Genomic DNA, 19,574 nt, shown 5'->3' with positions numbered 1-19,574 from the left:
GATGGAAGGAGATTTTCACTCAAAATCTCTTGATACATGGCCCCATTCATTCTTTCCTTTACACAGATCAGTCATCCTGGTCCCTTTTCAGAAAAACAGCCCCAAAGCATGATGTTTCCACCCCATGCTTCACAGTGGTTATGGTGTTCTTCGGATGCAATTCAGTATTCTTTCTCCTCCAAACACGAGAACCTGTGTTTCTACCAAAAAGTTCTATTTTGGTTTCATCTGACCATAACTCATTCTCACAGTCCACTTCTGGATCATCCAAATGCTCTTTAACGAACCACAGACGGGCCTGGATGTGGACTTTCTTCAGCAGGGGGACACGTCTGGCAGTGCAGGATTTGAGTCCCTGGCGGCGCATTGTGTTACTGATAGTAGCCTTTGTTACTTCGGTCCCAGCTCTCTGTAGGTCATTCACTAGATCCCCTCGTGTGGTCCTGGGATTTTCGCTCACGTTCTTAGCATTTTGACGCCACGGGGTGAGATCTTGCATGGAGCCCCAGATCGAGGTAGATTATCAGTGGTCTTGTATGTCTTCCATTTTCGAATAATTGCTTCCACAGTTGATTTCTTTACACCAAGCGTTTTACCTATTGCAGATTCAGTCTTCCCAGCCTGGTGCAGGTCTACAGTTTTGTCTCTGGTGTCCTTCGACAGCTCTTTGGTCTTGGCCATAGTGGAGTTTGGAGTGTGACTGACTGAGATTATGGACATGTGTCTTTCATATCGATAATGAGTTAAAACAGGTGCCATTAATACAGGTAACGAGTGGAGCCTCGTTAGACCTCGTTAGAAGAAGTTAGACCTCTTTGACAGCCAGAATTCTTGCTTGTTTGAAGGGGACCAAATACTTATTTTCCACTCTAATTTGTAAATAAATTCTTTAAAAATCAAACAATGTGATTTTCAGTTTTTTTTTCCACATTCTGTCACTCATCGTTGAGGTTTACCCACGTTGACAATTACAGGCCTCTCTAATCTTTCCAAGGAGGAGAACTTGCACAATTGGTGGTTGACTAAATACTTATTTGCCCCACTGTACGTATATGTTTTTGAATGTTTGCTGCTAATGTTATACATTAACGGCTGCATCATGCCGTCGCTTCTGTGTGACCTATATCTTTGCTGCTCTAACACCGAGAATTTCCCCATGGTGGGATCAATAAAGGCCTTCTTATCTTATCTTATCTTATCTTATCTTATCTTATCTTATCTTATCTTATCTTATCTTATCTTACGTTATCTATAGCAGGGGTGGTGGGCAAACTGGTCCTCGAGGGCCACAGTGGGTCCTAGTCTTTGTTCCAACTGAACCAACAAAGACAGTTTAACCAATGAGTTTTCAGCAGAAAGCACCTGACTGGAATCAACTGATTGCACTTGTAAAACACTAGATGGATTAAAAGGGGTCCTCTTAATGGCTTGCGATAAAAACCCGTACCCACTGCGGCCCTTTGTGGAATTAATCGCCCACCCCTGATCTATAGAGTGTGAACGGTTGTCAGTCAATATGTCCACTGATTGGCTGACAAGTTGAATGTGTACCCCTCTTCTTGTACTACATATTGGCTAATAAGAACAGTCGCAACAGCGAATGGATGTATATAAAATATTTATTTTGGATTTCATGAACGTAATCAACACGATGATGGACTTCCACTCAATGATTGATGATGTTCTGACCTTTGTAACTTCCATTGGGGCGCTCGTTGTTTTGCTCTCGATACAGCTTTCTGTTGGCTGAATAAATATTTGAAGTTGTGTGCTCGCCCTTACAGACACAAGTGCACGCATACACATTTGAGTCCCCCTACTCAGCCTGGGAGCAACAGAGTAAAGTTTAAATGCTGCTGCATATTTTTAGTACTTTGGAGCCGTTATTCATTTAAACTAAAATGGCTTCTCTTCAAGTGTTGTTCTTCATGTTGGTGTCATCCTACTGCTTCACTTTCATGTCAAGTAGGCCGACAGGTATGTTTTGGATTTCTGTCAGATACTGTATTATAATAAACACAAAATGTGGGATGGGCGTAGTGCAATTGGAAGCTTGAGTTGTCCTGGGACCGAAGGGTCAGTGGTTCGATTCCCGGCTACGATTGCCCACTGTCAAAGTGCCCTTGGGCAAGGCACTGAACCCTAAATTTTCCCTAATGGGTTGGCAGCAGCACCATCGTTGTGTGTGAATGTCTGCGTGAAAGAGTAAATGTGTGCTAATGTAAAAGGCTTTGGGCATTGTAACAATGTAGAAAAATGCGCGATATAAGTACTCTCCATTTACCATTTTAAAAATCCATTTGTTTTTGTAATGTGGGATGAACTCAGTAACACAGAGAAAATCCACTACAAACATAGGGAGAATGTTCAAATGCCACAAAGGGGGTCGTAGCACAGATTTAAACCCACAACCTCAGACGGTGAGGCAAATTTGCCAACTAGTATTATACTGTGCTGGAATAATTCTGTCTAGGGCTTCAGTAATATATTAATTTATTCAGACAATATAACATTGTTTTACCTGGACTCAAGCCGAAGCCATGCTCAAAGACTTCACTATCAGTTGATGAGACAGCTCCTACAGACATTGCCATAGGGGGCTGGGCCAGGCAGAGCGTCATAGTAGCTTTCACGGCAACAAACTCAAACACACGCTTCGTTCTAACGCCGAATTTAGGTGGAAATGGAAACAGGCCAAAGGTTTTAGTGCATACAAACAGGCAGGAGGGTCTCAAGAGTGATTTGGTCGAGGATTCAAGGTAATTATTATCTAAAATAGCACCATGCATGCACTTTGAAACATTGAGAAAACAATGACATGAATGGGGAAAAAAATAGCGTAACTTTATTTAGCTTGAAATGAAGAGCGTAGGTTTGGTCTCAACATTGGTAGGGATGATATTACAGCATACCTACATGTCCACTTTTTGCTCAGGATGGGACATTAATAATACCAAACAGATTGGGTGAATGGGGGTAAGGGCTACATTTCTCACTAATATGAACCTAATTAATTGATATACTAAATCAGGGGTGCTCATGACGTTGATCACGGTCGACCAATCAATAACAAAGCTAGTGTGGGTAGCGGGCGGCACTCCCCTCAAAACACTTTTTTTTTTTTTTTTAAATGTACATAATTAATTATGATTGTTGTGTGGATGTTGTGTTGTGTGAGCTACGTATGGGGTTATGCAGCACCCCTCTCTCTCTAAGCAGCTTCTTGCTAACGTTTTTCTAGTTCCATAGTTGCCAGCAGAGGTTACTACATTTCTCACAGCTTATTTAATGTTAACAGTAGAAAACACAAGGAGAAGGACACTTCTCTCGAAGCAGCTTCCTACTTGAGTTTTGCAGGTTAGCAAGTTCACACAGTTTAATGTTATTCTAACAGTGATGCAGGTCGGACCTACAGTAGCTAAATTAATGGTGTGTTCCCCACTTCCAAAACAATGATGTCTTTTTACTAGAGATGTCCTGATCGATCGGCATCCCGATCAATCGGGTCCTATCACGTCATTTTCAAAGTATCGGAATCGGCAAAAAAATATCGGCCATGCCTTTTTTTAATATATATATATATTTTAATTAAATCATTTTCTAATTGTATTTAACGTTACAGACATTATATGTTACACTTATCCAGAGTCTTTAGTTTAAGGCTTAAGGTAGGATTATCAAATTTATTCCAATAATGGCGGTAATAAATTTTTTAAAAAATGTATCACGTTAAAATATTTAACGCAATTAATGCATGCGCTGCACATCACACTCTGGCATTGTCACGCTCAATCTGTAATGGCGCCTTTTTACCAATAGAGAGAGCCAGAAGGCAGCGTAAAATGAGTAGAGTGAATTTTGGCAGCTTTAGGAGCCTTATTTTACTTGGCTAAAGCTTTACAATCCCTCTCCCTATGATTAGGAATATCATGGGAAGCAATGTGGGGTAGCAAGGTAGCAATTGATCTTTTTCTTAACATCTTGAATTATATCCTATCGCAGAGAAGATATATGAATTGGTAGCACTTAGCACAGTTGTAGTTTCACTTGTCATGGTTCCACTTCCCATCATGCATTGGGCATGGCCTTCAGTATCATTTACTGAAAACTCAACAAATACATTAGATGGCAATATTTAGTCACAATATACAAAGTCACAAGTCTTTCTATCTGTGGATCCCTCTCACAGAAAGAAGGTTAATAATGTAAATGCCATCTTGAGGATTTATTGTCATAATAAACAAATATAGTACTTATGTACTGTATGTTGAATGTATATATTCGTCTGAGTTTTATTAATTTTTTTCTTAATGCATTGCCAAAATGTATATGATCGGGAAAAATTATCGGGAATGATTGGAATTGAATCGGGAGCAAAAAAAAGCAATCGGATCGGGAAATATCGGGATCGGCAGATACTCAAACTAAAACGATCGGGATCGGATCGGGAGCAAAAAAAACATGATCGGAACAACCCTACTTTTTACATTTCTAACAGTGGCTGCTGATGGCCGAAAAAAACTTCTATTATCCCTCCTCTTCGAAGGGGGTGGAGGACGTGGCATGTTGTCGACATACTGTATTGTAAAAAAAAAAACAAAAAAACAAAAAAAACCCCTCATATCTCTAATATCGAATGTGGGTGTGTGTGAGGGTCAATCATCAGCCAATCAAATGTGCGTTGAGGAGGAAAAAATGGACTGGCACATTCAGCAAGTGAAAAGATGTACATGTAAATACATATACATATAAATGTAAATCTAAACATAATAAAAATAATTCACTTAACAATGGTAGGGTCACTTACAAGTAAAACATATGGGAAGGCAATATAAATAACCTATATATAAGTCATTACATAAGGCAAATATGGTTGCTTAAAAGTTGGTGGGGACAATTTAAGCATCCTGAAAAGTTGGTAGTGTTTTGTCCCAACCATCACTATGCAAACGTAAATGAATGATAACTGCCCGTTTTTTTTTCTTTTAATCAAGAATCAAGGATGTTTTACATTCACGTCTATAGAAATTCTGGGATTTACGCCTTTATTTACAAGAGTTTTCAATTTAAAAAGTTCTTTGTTTTGTTTTTGGCTATTAATTTGGACAATTCTGTGTCCATACAAAAAAAAAATTGCTTTTACGTGTTTTATTTTTTGTAGCAGCTCAATCTAAAAACGACGAGGGCCAAATAGCTGGCAAGATGTGCTGAGGATATAGGGACATCGGAATTCAACCTAAATAAGTTGTGATTCCATCAAGAAAAAATGCAAACTTTGCTTTTGTTGAGTAAAATTAAGATGATTCTACATGCTTTCTTCAAGTACTAAGTTTCTGAGCTGAAAATTGAGTGTTTTGTTCGCTTTTAAAAACTTATGTAAAAATTGTACTAAATAAAAAAAAAATTAAGTCGCTATTTCGGGCTTATATGATATTTAAGTATTGCTATTGATCCTGACTATATAGGTGATTATCTCTGCATTTGGTGATTTTTGTGCATCTCGCGTAAAATCTGAGAAATTTGTAGCCATTTTAAATTTTGTTATTCTCATATAAAAAAATAACTACCCGTAATCTGGATTTTTATTAGGGAACGACTTTGAATTTTCTGATGCCGCTGCTCATGGAGACTCATATATGCCTAAAATACAGTGCCTTGCAAAAGTATTCGGCCCCCTTGAATCTTGCAACCTTTCGCCACATTTCAGGCTTCAAACATAAAGATATGAAATTTAATTTTTTTGTCAAAATCAACAACAAGTGGGACACAATCGTGAAGTGGAACAACATTTATTGGATAATTTAAACTTTTTTAACAAATTAAAAACTGAAAAGTGGGGCGTGCAATATTATTCGGCCCCTTTACTTTCAGTGCAGCAAACTCACTCCAGAAGTTCAGTGAGGATCTCTGAATGATCCAATGTTGTCCTAAATGACCGATGATGATATATAGAATCCACCTGTGTGTAATCAAGTCTCCGTATAAATGCACCTTCTCTGTGATAGTCTCAGGGTTCTGTTTAAAGTGCAGAGAGCATTATGAAAACCAAGGAACACACCAGGCAGGTCCGAGATACTGTTGTGGAGAAGTTTAAAGCCGGATTTGGATACAAAAAGATTTCCCAAGCTTTAAACATCTCAAGGAGCACTGTGCAAGCCATCATATTGAAATGGAAGGAGCATCAGACCACTGCAAATCTACCAAGACCCGGCCGTCCTTCCAAACTTTCTTCTCAAACAAGGAGAAAACTGATCAGAGATGCAGCCAAGAGGCCCATGATCACTCTGGATGAACTGCAGAGATCTACAGCTGAGGTGGGAGAGTCTGTCCATGGGACAACAATCAGTCGTACACTGCACAAATCTGGCCTTTATGGAAGAGTGGCAAGAAGAAAGCCATTTCTCAAAGATATCCATAAAAAGTCTCGTTTAAAGTTTGCCACAAGCCACCTGGGAGACACACCAAACATGTGGAAGAAGATGCTCTGGTCAGATGAAACCAAAATGGAACTTTTTGGCCACAATGCAAAACGATATGTTTGGTGTAAAAGCAACACAGTTCATCACCCTGAACACACCATCCCCACTGTCAAACATGGTGGAGGCAGCATCATGGTTTGGGCCTGCTTTTCTTCAGCAGGGACAGGGAAGATGGTTAAAATTGATCGGAAGATGGATGCAGCCAAATACAGGAACATTCTGGAAGAAAACCTGTTGGTATCTGCACAAGACCTGAGACTGGGACGGAGATTTATCTTCCAACAGGACAATAATCCAAAACATAAAGCCAAATCTACAATGGAATGGTTCAAAAATAAACGTATCCAGGTGTTAGAATGGCCAAGTCAAAGTCCAGACCTGAATCCAATCGAGAATCTGTGGAAAGAGCTGAAGACTGCTGTTCACAAACACTCTCCATCCAACCTCACTGAGCTCGAGCTGTTTTGCAAGGAAGAATGGGCAAGAATGTCAGTCTCTCGATGTGCAAAACTGATAGAAACATACCCCAAGCGACTTGCAGCTGTAATTGGAGCAAAAGGTGGCGCTACAAAGTATTAACGCAAGGGGGCCGAATAATATTGCACGCCCCACTTTTCAGTTTTTTATTTGTTAAAAAAGTTTAAATTATCCAATAAATTTTGTTCCACTTCACGATTGTGTCCCACTTGTTGTTGATTCTTGACAAAAAATTAAAATTTTATATCTTTATGTTTGAAGCCTGAAATGTGGCGAAAGGTTGCAAGGTTCAAGGGGGCCGAATACTTTTGCAAGGCACTGTAGGTGCCTGTTTTGGTTTTAGGTCACCAGCGGCTTTGGTTTTGAAAATATTTGAATTTTAAGTGTTTGAAAATAGGCCCCCTATGGAGCGGCCCCGCACCCCGTTTCCCATCTACTGATTGTGAAGTCTATGCCACGCTAGTCCACTATGCTGCCATGCCTTGATATACATTGAAAAAAAACAACACATCTATAGCCACAGGTTTAAGTAAATAAAATAAACATGAAAAAAAATGACCAAAGACCTCTCGAGCTTCTATTTGTTGTATTTAATAAAGAGTGACTGAAAAGGTCAGTGCCCAAAGCACTTACCATTGTCACATTTATACAATATACTGCATAACCAGTCAATTATTTTATTTTTACAGCCTTGATGAGTCTTTTATTTGAGATATTTACCATCATTATGTATTACAGACATCCAAAGTTTGTGCCGTGGCATAAGAATACATTGTCTTGCTGCATAAGAACATTGAAACTTTACTACTTAGGATCGCCGGAATAACTCACTGATTTATTTTACAGGTTCTGCACCACATCAGATAGTGACACATCCTCAAAATTTTGAGCTAGGTATGTCAGACCTCTAAACGGAGGATTCTCACACATTTTCGTCTTCTCTGCTGTTAGGTGTCCACCTGCGGAGCATGAACAACTTCATCCATGCGGTGCAACAGGTGGAAGAGTCCAACCCGGGTCTCTGCCCGCTGTCAATGATCAGGGCCCTTCGCCGGACCGCTGGTCATGACGACGCCATGACTATCCACTTCTTGGGGGCTTCGAATAATCTTTCTGACATCGCGGGGCTGGAGACGGCCATTCTCAATGCCTCGTCCTTCAGCTTCTTTGACAAGGCAGTTCACCACATGATAACAGACAGCGGCGAAGAGCGAGGCGTGACACTTGCCCCGGACGGCACCACGGTGGCCTTGGCACCTTTGCTGTTGGGCATTGAATGTGGACTCAAAGCCAAACTGGAGGGGAACTCGACCATTGGGCTCTTCCCACTCACCTTGGGAAGGCCGCTCGGGTTAACTTTCCTGAGCCTCCAGGACATTCCCGTGTCTAACCGTTTAGGCCCCGACGGGTGTTGGGACAGCGTAGAGCGCCCCAAGGTGTTTAAAATTTTTTGGCCTGCTACCCTGGCCACCGATGCAGTTATCAACGGGGGTATGGATGGATTAATACTTGGCACGGATATCAGCCAACTACCTAATTCTAAAGAACCTCCTGCTCTTAGTGAGATCCTGCAAGAATACTATAATTTTATTCTGCAAGCAGACCATGGTCTTGATACTTTGTCCAGACATATCAGTCCAAGGCGGAGGGAAATCTCTCGATCCATCCTGGAGCCCCTTGACCTTCAGAAGGAGCTGATGGACACACTCACACTGGTCTGGAGGTTGGAGAAGACCGAGTGGATTGCGTTGGACACTGGGGTCAACAAGGCGGTCAAGGAAGGACTAAAAGAATTTGTGCACAAGTATTGGGGTAAGTCTGAACACTATCCTTTAACTTACCTTTAAATTTACGTCCAATCCTAGCCTCACAGTGTCTCTGCAGGTTTCAACAAGACAAATTTAAGACTTTATGATTTTAAAGACCATACTGTATACAGTTTAAGACACATTGGCATCCTCAAAAATCGAAACATTCAAAAGCGAGATTGGAGTTTATGCATGTTCTAAATAAAAATGTCAATCGATTTTTGTCAGACCTTTCAAAATTGTATTTAAGCCCTTTTGTGAGATTTTAGGAGAATTTGAGACATTTTAAGGACTTAAATTCAAATGATTGGATTTTAGACATTTTTAGACTTTTTAAGAACCCGCGCCTCAACTAACCTAAAACAGAAACACTAAAGCCTAGCATTAAAGTGCATATGACACAAGAAAGCATGTTTATTTCATATTACACGCAGTATTTTATGTTCCTGAATGAAATGGACCGCTTGGGTGTGTGTGGAAGTGATCGATATATTTATTCAACTTTTTGAATCCTGCCCCATGAAAATGAGTGACTTCCGGCCACAGTCTAGGGTTGAGGAAAATGTGACGTCAGAGAATGACTGTACAGTCATACTATTGTGTGGAGAAGGACTGCGGATTCAACTGATTTTGCAGATTAATTCGTTTATTTTCCGCATCGCGCCAGCCCAATGTGCTGCAGGCTTTTATTGTTACACCAGTGAGAGTGGTGTGAGCCTTTTTGGGTTTCCAAAAGATCCTGTTCACCGTGAAGAATGGGCAAAACAAGTCCGACAATTGAGTGTCTGTTGGACGGACAAGGAAGTGAGTAACCTACGTGTTTTATGTTATGTCAAATAATGGGATCGTGGCACACGTTTTAATAAGGAGGTGCTTGTATTTTGTGGGTGACAATGCTTACCGTTGGCCAGTGAAGCACAGCGTGCTTGCCTTTATCAGCCGGCTACCGTGGGATGTGACAGGCCACCCGATGTCGGCCGATTTGTCCGCCGAGAATGAGCCATTTTCGGTGTTCATTCCCCTGCTGCGTCCTAGGCGTTGAGCACACGAGGGGAATGACGAGCTGTTATAGTCTGCTGAAAGTTGCTCGCCGCCGGAGGCTGAAGGCAATTACTCCCACCACCATGTGTGACATGATTCGAGGTAGTTTTGTGTGATTTTTTGTGTTCAAAAGGCAAGGAAGAGGAATGAAAGAACTGCTCGGTTCAGGTTAGCATGTAGCCTAGCTCTCACGCCTCTAGTTTTGTGTACGATCTTTCCTCCGTCTCCGAGTTCAGCAGCGAAATAACAAGAGCCGGACTAACTCCGGTGGCATAAAATACCATTTGGGAGGTTTAGGAAGTCGGCAATTTTGACCATTATGCAGTAATTTAGCCCTGTCATACTGAATAAATGCATTTTTATGATTTCATATTCCATTTAGCACAAGACTGTTATTTCTCATGACCATATCAAAAATACTTAGCTACAAAGACTATCCTGTAAAAATGTTGCAGTAGAGAGAAAAAAACAATGATGACATTTTGTGTTGCCCAGGCAGTCTGGTCTAGGGGTCAGCCTTGTATTTGTTGTCTCTGTCACCCTGTTTCCATTCTTTTTTTTTTTTTTTTTTTTTTTGAGAATGGAAGTCTAAGTGCCCGGATAGTCTGAACAGTTTTAATGTTTCACATTGAGAGTCTGACATACTCCATTTGTGATCATTCAACATACCTCATTTATTATGACAAAACAGCGAACAGGACGGGGTTATGGGGGAACAGAAGAAAAGAAACACAACAGAAGAAAGAGAAGAACCACAACAACAAGAAACACATTGAACGCCTAACTACACTAACTACTAATATGTTGGTGCTATCGTCAGCTAAATGTATTTCCGGTTGACACCATGTGGGGGGCCTGTTGACCAGGGAAAGAGGGGGAAGAAGGTGGGGGAGTCTATAAGCTAAGTGATAGAAAGGAATAGAGTGTACACAAATCATCTCTGTGATTTAGAACCCAGTAATCGTGTGAATCCCTAGTGAGTGTAAGCCCGTTGGCGACCGACCCTGCGCCGCCCCGCCACCAATCCCAGCACCGGGACCCCCCGCCCGAGCGTGCCCAATAACATTCAGCCGCATGCGGGCCCCGCCGGGCACGCAGCAGCCACGCAGACGAGCGGAGACGCCACGCGGGCGCCGACACAGACCTTTTTCTCGTTCTGAATCTTCCTCCTCCTCCAAATACGACTCAAACATATGGCTGTATGTCACATACTTCCTCTGCATCGACAATATCATTTGAAAAATCCACACTTGAACCAGAATCGCTGAAAAACGCTTCCTCCTCAATTGGGCTCAATGCTAAATCGCTCATTGTCTCACGTCATCACCAAGCTGGAGGCGCCAGAGCGCTATTGTTGTATATAGTTGAATCGTCTCAAAATATGAATTTAATTCCAATTATAATGCTGTTTAAGATTTTTTTTGTCATGTCATATGCACTTTAACCTTGAAGAAACATAATAGTATTTGATTTCAACAGTTTAAAACTCACACGGTATGAATAAAAGAGTACAATTACCAGTGGTACAAAGAGGCACACAAAGCGGAGCCAAGTTCTTCTCAATAGGCTCAAGTAGTTTCTGTGCATTTTTCCATAGATTTTTGTGAAAGACAATTTCAAATCACGCTACATATTACACTGGGCAAATCAATTTTAATTGTTTTAGGTCGAATACCTTTGAACAACCAATATTTGGATTTGAAATCCAAAACTGATCTCGGTTTTTCTCTATCACTGTATTCAGCCCTTTAAAGGGTGCTAATTTAACTTATTGGCTGCCATTGACGGTGTTTGACTAATTTGACTGCCAGAGGCTGGCAGTGAATGATTAACACCCAGTCCTGACTACTGAAAATGTTTTCTAAAAATGGATGGATGTGCAAAGAAGTGCACAATCTTTGCCCGCCCATCCAGTGTATACTGACCCACCTTCTGCAGCATCTTATTTGTAGGCTATTGCGAAAAGTGAAACTAAAACACAACTGACCATTTGGTTTAGATTGTCCTCAAATCATCCCTCGCTGCCAATGGAGGGCAAACGATCGCAAGGAAACCCCCATCCCGCTGTCCCTGCCACTCCACTTTCTCTACGTTCACCACACCTATGAGCCCTCGCAGCCCTGCCTGTCCTTTTCACAGTGTTCCATGGACATGAGGGCCATGCAGCGCTTCCACCAGGAAGTCCGTAACTGGAGTGACATTGGATACAGGTGACACATTTTCTTACGTCTTTTCTCCTTCCTAACAATGCTAATTGATAGCCGCTTGAATTTGCAGCAGGGCTGAGAATGAAAAGTGGTATTTTGTATGTGGCAAAATTGATTTTGCCATGTGGCATTTTTTTTTGCTATGTGGCAAAATTGATTTTGGCATGTAGCATTTTTTTGCCATGTGGCAAAAGGGATTTTGCCATGTGGCATTTTTTTATGCCATATGGCAAAATTGAACTTGCTTTATGGTTTGTGGCTTTTTTTTTTTTTTTTTTTTTTTTTTTTTTGCTATATGGCATTTTTGCACGCCATGCACGTCCATGCCATTGACGGCTATGCACGTCCAAATTTTCTATTCATTTCAAATGGCAGAAAAACATGTGTAGCTGTGATGTCTGACCATACACTTACAATTAAAAAGCGCATTGACATTCAACTGGCACCCAAGTCAGGCTATGCCATTGACGGCTATGTATGTCCAAATTTTCCATTCATATCAAATGGCAGAAAAACGTGTGGCTGTGATTTTTGACCATACACTTTTATATTACAGCGCATTGGCATTCAACTGGCACCCAAGTCAGGCTATGCCATTGACGGCTATGCATGTCCAAATTTTCCTTTCATATTAATTGGCAGAAAAACATGGGTGGCTGTAATTTCTGACCATACACCCACCATTACAGCGCATTGACATTCAACTATTGCAAGTATTTCGCATTAACAACATGTAATTTGCGTTCCTAAAAGCTTCGTGGTGGGCTCCGATGGTTATGTCTACGAAGGCCGCGGTTGGAACCTCCTCGGCACGCACACGCGAGGACACAACAGTCGTGGCTTTGGAGTGTCGATCATCGGCAACTATACGTCCGCTCTTCCGTCACGACACGCCATGGACCTTCTACGCCATCGTTTGACACGATGTGCAGTGGACGGAGGGAGGCTTGTGGCCAACTACACTGTTCACGGCCACAGGCAGATGGTCAACTACACTTCCTGTCCTGGTGATGCCTTCTTCTCCGAAATAACAAAATGGGACCATTTCAGAAACTGACGTGCTATATGGTCTTACAACACCAGACTGCTCATGAGACCATGCGATTATGGGACTCCAGAATAAAGCAGACTCATCACTAAGTTGTATTTCATGCAGCATTCGAATTGGATTTGGAGTTTTGATGCCTCCCTGCCCCCACAATATTGTTATTGATTATACACACTTTACAACAACGTGACAACACAAAACAAAAAAACAAAACAGCCAACAAGTAAAATAATTTCACACATTTGGATACCACAGGTGGTTGTACACCCCACTTGTCAATAAAGTCCAATAAAGGTTTCCATATTTGTTCAAAATCCTCTGCCTTCCCTCCCACCACATAAATTGATTTTCCAGCTTAACAGAGTTCGTTTTTCCTTAATCCATTGATTAATTGGAGGTGTGTCCATTTTCTTCCAGAATAGCGCAATGAGCCTCCTTGGCTGTTGCAGTCCAAAGTCAATCAAAGTCTGTTTTTTTTTTTTTTTTTTGCAGATCACAAGGTCTCTTGGGTAAATCCCCAGTATAAACAATTTTGCATTGTAAGGTACATCAGTCCCAGCAATATACGACATAATGCGGCCCACTTCTGTCCAATAACCCTGCAATTCATGGCAGTCCCAAACACAATGTAGAAGAGATCCTCGTCCTTCGTCCTTCATTCCTACCATTTAATGCAGGTGTCTGAAATATCGGTGGACGAGCTGTTTAACTTTACAGCTGAATGTATACTCTCGTCAACCATTTGTATTGCAATAACCTCACCCCCAAAACACACAGAGTCCGCCGCGCTACGCCCAGCTCCGTTCCGGATGACGCTACAAATACAATGCAGATCGCCTGCAATGCCCAATGCCCACAGCATACGACTCTCATGCGGTCCGTCCAACCGCGGACTCTAGACGTGCATGCGCAAAACGGAGGAGACTATACCTGATCAGATCAACACAAAGTTTATTATTGTGACAGTATTTTCAGGTGGAAAAAACACGCCAAAAATGCACTACGGCCAATAATACAGTTTAGGTACAGTTAAATTCAGTTCAAAACACACAAAAGCACACAATAACCCGCGGATGCAACTCCCCCGCCTCTACAAATATGCTCACGCGCGCTGGAGTTAAGATCGGGGCTAAAAAATCCAGCCCGACCCGACCCGGGCCCATGGGTATTAAAGCCCGACCCAGCTCGAGCCAGATCAATCAACTTGGTTTGCAGGCCCGAGCCCGAAAAAATCCCCGAAATTTTATGTTTTATTTGTAGGCCGGAGCACGAAATTTGGATGCGATGCGTCAGTCAGAGCATTACTTGGAAAAACAAATTAAAGCCTGTCTTTTGTAAAGAAATCTCCCAGTTAACAAGAGGGTATATGCATATTCAATAAACATTTATATATTTTATATTTGTGTGTCATGTATTTCATGTTTCATTTTCTTGGCAATTCAATGCAGCAGCCCATTTGACATTTATTTTAATTTTCACGAGTTGGCAGAAAAAAAAAACGCAAGTTTTTAAAATGTTTAAATTGTCTGCATATTTTTATCATCATTATGAATGCATTTACACAATGAAATAACGTTGGAAAAGTTTGTTTAATATATTTCTGTGTGGGATATTGTGCTCACATGGATGCGCCTCTCTGACAAGGAGAGGCTCCGCGCGGCTCCCGTTCGCAATTCCCATACAGCGCCTTCTGTTTCATCCAAATTATTTATTTACAGGTATTCCTTAGTTCAACATCCATACATCGATTTAGTTGACATATAAAAATATATATTTATTACAAAAAAGTTAGCGAGAGAGAAGCCCGACCCGAACGTAATAATTGACATTTTAGGCCCGACCATGCCCGAAATTCAGGTCGGGCATGCTTTGGGCTTAAGGTCTTACCTCTAACGCACGCACATATATACACAAACATAGTGTAGCACTTGCAAGAATTGCCAGCGGCAATTAGTTTCAGTAAATCAGCACAGAGTCTAGCTCACTTTTAACTGTTTATTTTTTACCGCGCTCTCTTCGCGTTGCCGCATCAAAAACACCAATAAAAGAGAGTCGCGCTGACGACCAATGCAGCACTTCCTCGTGACGCTACAATTCTCGCAGTCGACGTGATGTAAGCCTGAACGATATATCGTTTAAACATCGCCATCGCGATGTGCGTGTGCGCGATAGTCCCATCGCAAGCACGTGTGATAGTTTTTATCTTTTTTAATCCACATACGCCTTGCTTTCTGCTCTGTGCACAGCCTCACACCCTCCCTCTCCCAGCCCTTTGTTCCTTACAGTCACTGCAGCACTTGCTTATTAAAGTTAACGATGCTCGTTGTCTTTGATCTTGCCAAAGAACCGGACTTCAAAGCGGAGCAATGTGTCAATCATCGTTTAACTTGTTAAACAGTTTCTGCAAGGAAGCGCGCTGAAATGAATGTGTGTGTGTGTGTGCGTGTGTGTGTGAAGATGTTGGAGACATATAAAATAAATGCCAGAAGTGATCATGAGGAGTTTGAAATTTCTACATGTCACTCCAAGAGTCACAGCTAAGGTAGATAAACAGAGGCATTTAATAAAGCCAAGCATTTTTCTACTGCAGTACTTTATTCTTGTTCAAAAATGATTTGGTTGGACAGTTATGTTTAAAACTGATCATAATTATGACATTTGAAGTGATTGAAAAACATTTATTTATATACATTTTTAAAACCACTTTGGGGGAAGAACTGAGAAAAAAACATGTTATATGGATCTCTTTCCAATGCTAAATCTGAATAAATACATTTAGCACAAAAAACACACCAAAAAAAAAAAAAAAAAAAAAAAATTGGGGGGGGGTTCACTTATCGCGGCGGGTTCTGGTCCCCATTAATCACGAAAAACGAGGGCTCACTGTACACTGTGGTGATGGTGAGTCATCCAAAGTCTTTCCAAACAGTAATTCAAGTCATCCAGTGAAAATTTCTTTGAGAAAAAAAAAAGTATATACAGCATATATTTTTTTTAAATATCGCAATATATCGCAAACCCCCCAAAAATTGCAACAATAGTTTTTTCCAATATCGTTAAGGGCTAGCGTGATGTCACGATGATGTCATCTCGCATAGCAACGTGTCGCCATTTTGAGAGGGGGGCACGCACAGGTAAACATCCGTAGACAAACGTTGTCTGAAATTCATATATTTCAGCTGTGTTTTGCGTCTTTTTTTCATAAAAACGTCTTAAACATGAGGCGATACAACTTAAAATTAGCGTGTATTGGCCCGGCCAGACTGTTCTCCCTGTATTTTTCAAACACTGAGAGAAAAATCTGGGAACCAGCCCATTAACGGCCTCTCGAGTAGTTACAAAATCAATCGGCAAATCAGATTCGTTTATTTGCGTGACGTGTTCTTAACGAGCAACGTCACTCATGCGCGTCGGAAGTTGTCTCCACAACAACACTGATGTGAACAGGAGAGCCGAGAATATGTTCCAATCCACGGTAAAATTAGTTTTAAATGACCAAAAACACATCGACACGAGTCATTGACAACAGTCTGTCTCGCGCTAGCCATGTTGAATAAACTCCGCTCTCCTCGTATGTTTACTTCCGCGCGCAAGTCCCTCGTCCTGCCCTCGTTGTTTTACAAACGTCACGTCTGCCCGTCGCTGATTGGTCCACTCCGCTGTCTGTTTGCTGTGGCTTGCTCCGCCCTGGAAATTGTATCCGCTGAATGGTGGCCAGACTCAATCGCTGGAACAGCGGTGAGTCTGGTGTACCAGGCAATGCAAATCTGCCCATACAAAGTCGCAGCCGATAGCTGGATAAACAATCCAAAGGAAATGCCTGCAGTGGAGTTCGGAAACATCTACAACTACCTCATAAAGTCACCCAGTAAGTTGACCTTTATCAATTACGTGGAACTGTGTGGAACTAAGAAAACTGGTAGTATATACGGAGTGATTATTTCTGCTGTAACTGGTAATTCGCCTCCAAGCGTTATTTAGCCGTGAACACGTCACGGCAAAATAACCAATTCCCACCAGGCCAATAATATACCGATTGACCGATCAGAGCAGTTCATGGCAAAAGAAAACTAACGCTTTGCGAGTTGTTGGTTCCGGTAATAATAACCACTGCCTAGTCTATTGAATCCTAGCAGCTAATTGGGGGAAAAAAAAACGATTAAAGTTTACTCACCAGTAATAAAATGTCGGCTGCAAGCGTAAATGTACCCTGGTCCACGGAACCGTCTTCTTTTACTGTTCTTCGATTGATTGCTTTAAGCCAATTGCTTGTCCTTTTCTTCTCACGAGGAAGAATGAAGAACTTCAAATGTGGCTCCGAACACTTCCTTGTGTTACAACTTGCTACACGGCAACTTTTAGTCATTCCGACGGAAAAAAAGACCGCATATAAGACAAAAGTTCAACGCGTTTATACTACAATGCACGACAGAGCAACTGCTTGTGACTCGTGTTTTGACCCCATTTCAATATGGCGACGCGTTGTTGTGGCTAGTGACGCCATTAATGCCCGAATGGCCGACTGCGAGAATAGTATTATGAAGAATGTCTTTTCCTTTAGTCATTTTAAAATATATTGTTTGGAGATACACAAGCACTGTGCATCCCATGCAAATGACCTTTATAAATTTTTTTTGGTGTAAATTACAATAAAATATGGTTAAAACTAGATGCATAATACTTTTATTAACATTATTTACTTTGAAAGAACGGATATTGCTGTCGTTATATTTCCTGTTTGGTGCGTGCTAAACAGCAGGGCTTGATCCAGCCGCAGGTTGATGGACCAGAAAATAGACCTCGTACGTATTTTAGTTTTGACGGATCGGAGAGGCTGACTCAGGCGCATCCGTATCGGAGCTGAGCGGATCATGTGGACCACCTGGTATTGACTACAATACAAACGTATTTGTTGCGTCGTTCGGAACGGAGCTGAGCGTAGCGCGGCGGACTCTGTGTGTTTCGACCTTTATTCATGTGTTAATAGTTTGCTTTTCCAATCTATCAGTTGAGTTTTCATCATCACTCTTTACCAAGACCGAATAGTATCAAGAAATTAAGCCCTTCTCATGATGTGGGAGTGTCAGATTTTCTAAAATAGACAGTGGCAGTTCTGATTCATTTTGTTTGTATTTTGAAATAATAAAATGTTTTACCAGCAAATATTTAAAAAAGTGTTATTAATGGATATGATATCTGTTGGAAAGATCTTCAAATGTAAGTAAAATATTGTTCAAATAAAAATCTGAAAATTTTCCAATTCCCTTTTCTGCCCATATTTTGAAACCACCGTCATCCCTTTCTGGTACAAAATTTGAATCACCCCACAGAGGACTATACCGAAAAATTTGAGGAACATCCTTAACGTGTTGATGTGCCTTATGCCAAATGTCCATGCATTTTTTGGCAAATGGGTTGCTTGTTTTGTTGTTGTTGTTGCTTTTTAAAACTTTGAGGTCAGCAGAGTACTAATAGAGCAGTGGTTCTTAACCTTGCTAAAAGGTACCGAACCCCACAAGTTACACGTGGATTCCCCAAACCCCTCGGAATTATATAATAAAGCATTATTTTTCAAAATCAAAACCGATGTATCGAAGCTAGTAAGCTAATAATTGAGCAAATTCCCCATTCAAAATTTATCTCATTTTGCCAGGATCTTTTATAAGCAGGGCAAAACTTGAGACCACACTGCCCGTCGATTTGTTGTATTACCTCATACCAAGTGCGAGTACACCTTTCACTGAGCAGACCAGTTCCTCCTCCCATCAGATCGAGGACTAGCAATTAAAAGAATGGGTTTAGCATGTAAATTGTGAGCAAACCAGTCCAAAACCAGGTTTGACAAGCCACTTTGCGTACGAAAATAGAGCTTTGCGTTTCTTTACCTTCGCCGAACCCCTTAGACATACTCACTGAACCCCTGGGGTTTGATCGAACCCAGGTTAAGAACCACTGAAATAGAGTCTTAAAGGTAGGCATGGTACTGATGCCTGCTTTATAGACAACCACGATGGGTGTGCCTCATCTGCAAAGTAAAATGTCATTGAACGTAATTGAGCAGCCCAACAGTACCATTTTAAATTTAGAAAACATTGTCCTCCTCGTTCATAAGGGAGGTATAGGAGTGTAAGACGCAACCTAGATTTTTTTCGTGTTCCAAATGAAAGTGGTAAAAAGTTTCTTTACTGTACTAAAGAACACATCTGGCAGAGGCAGCGGAATTGACTGAAATAAATACACAAATTTAGAGAATATATTCATTTTTATCAAATTGATTCATCCAATTATCGATACAGGAAGTACCATCCAACAGTCAAGTGTTTGTTTCACATTATCAACGAAAGGATCATAATTTAGAAGAACCATTGTTGTATTTGGAGGTGTTTTGCTTAGCTGTTTAGCTTAGCCTTTACTCATGATTTCCTGACTGAGCCTGACCCTTTAACGTCTGGGCCTATTTTGTCGGAATTTGCATGTCTTTGATGTTACCTTTGTATTTCAAAGGAAAAAAATG

The 19,574-nt window shown here is 41.2% G+C and overlaps 1 protein-coding gene across 1 annotated transcript; it reads left to right on the top strand.

The window, feature by feature from the left end:
- Positions 1-1,820: 1,820 nt before the first annotated feature.
- Positions 1,821-15,026, top strand: pglyrp2 (peptidoglycan recognition protein 2). Its single transcript, XM_057843663.1, has 4 exons — positions 1,821-1,977; positions 7,908-8,768; positions 11,805-12,015; positions 12,766-15,026. The coding sequence occupies exons 1-4, from the start codon at positions 1,902-1,904 to the stop codon at positions 13,067-13,069; spliced, it is 1,452 nt and encodes a 483-aa protein (XP_057699646.1). The 5' UTR covers positions 1,821-1,901; the 3' UTR covers positions 13,070-15,026.
- Positions 15,027-19,574: the final 4,548 nt, after the last annotated feature.

This window comes from Corythoichthys intestinalis, chromosome 8 (genome assembly GCF_030265065.1).
Source record: "Corythoichthys intestinalis isolate RoL2023-P3 chromosome 8, ASM3026506v1, whole genome shotgun sequence".
Taxonomy (NCBI): Eukaryota; Metazoa; Chordata; class Actinopteri; order Syngnathiformes; family Syngnathidae; genus Corythoichthys; species Corythoichthys intestinalis.
This window is presented reverse-complemented; position numbering and strand designations above follow the sequence as displayed.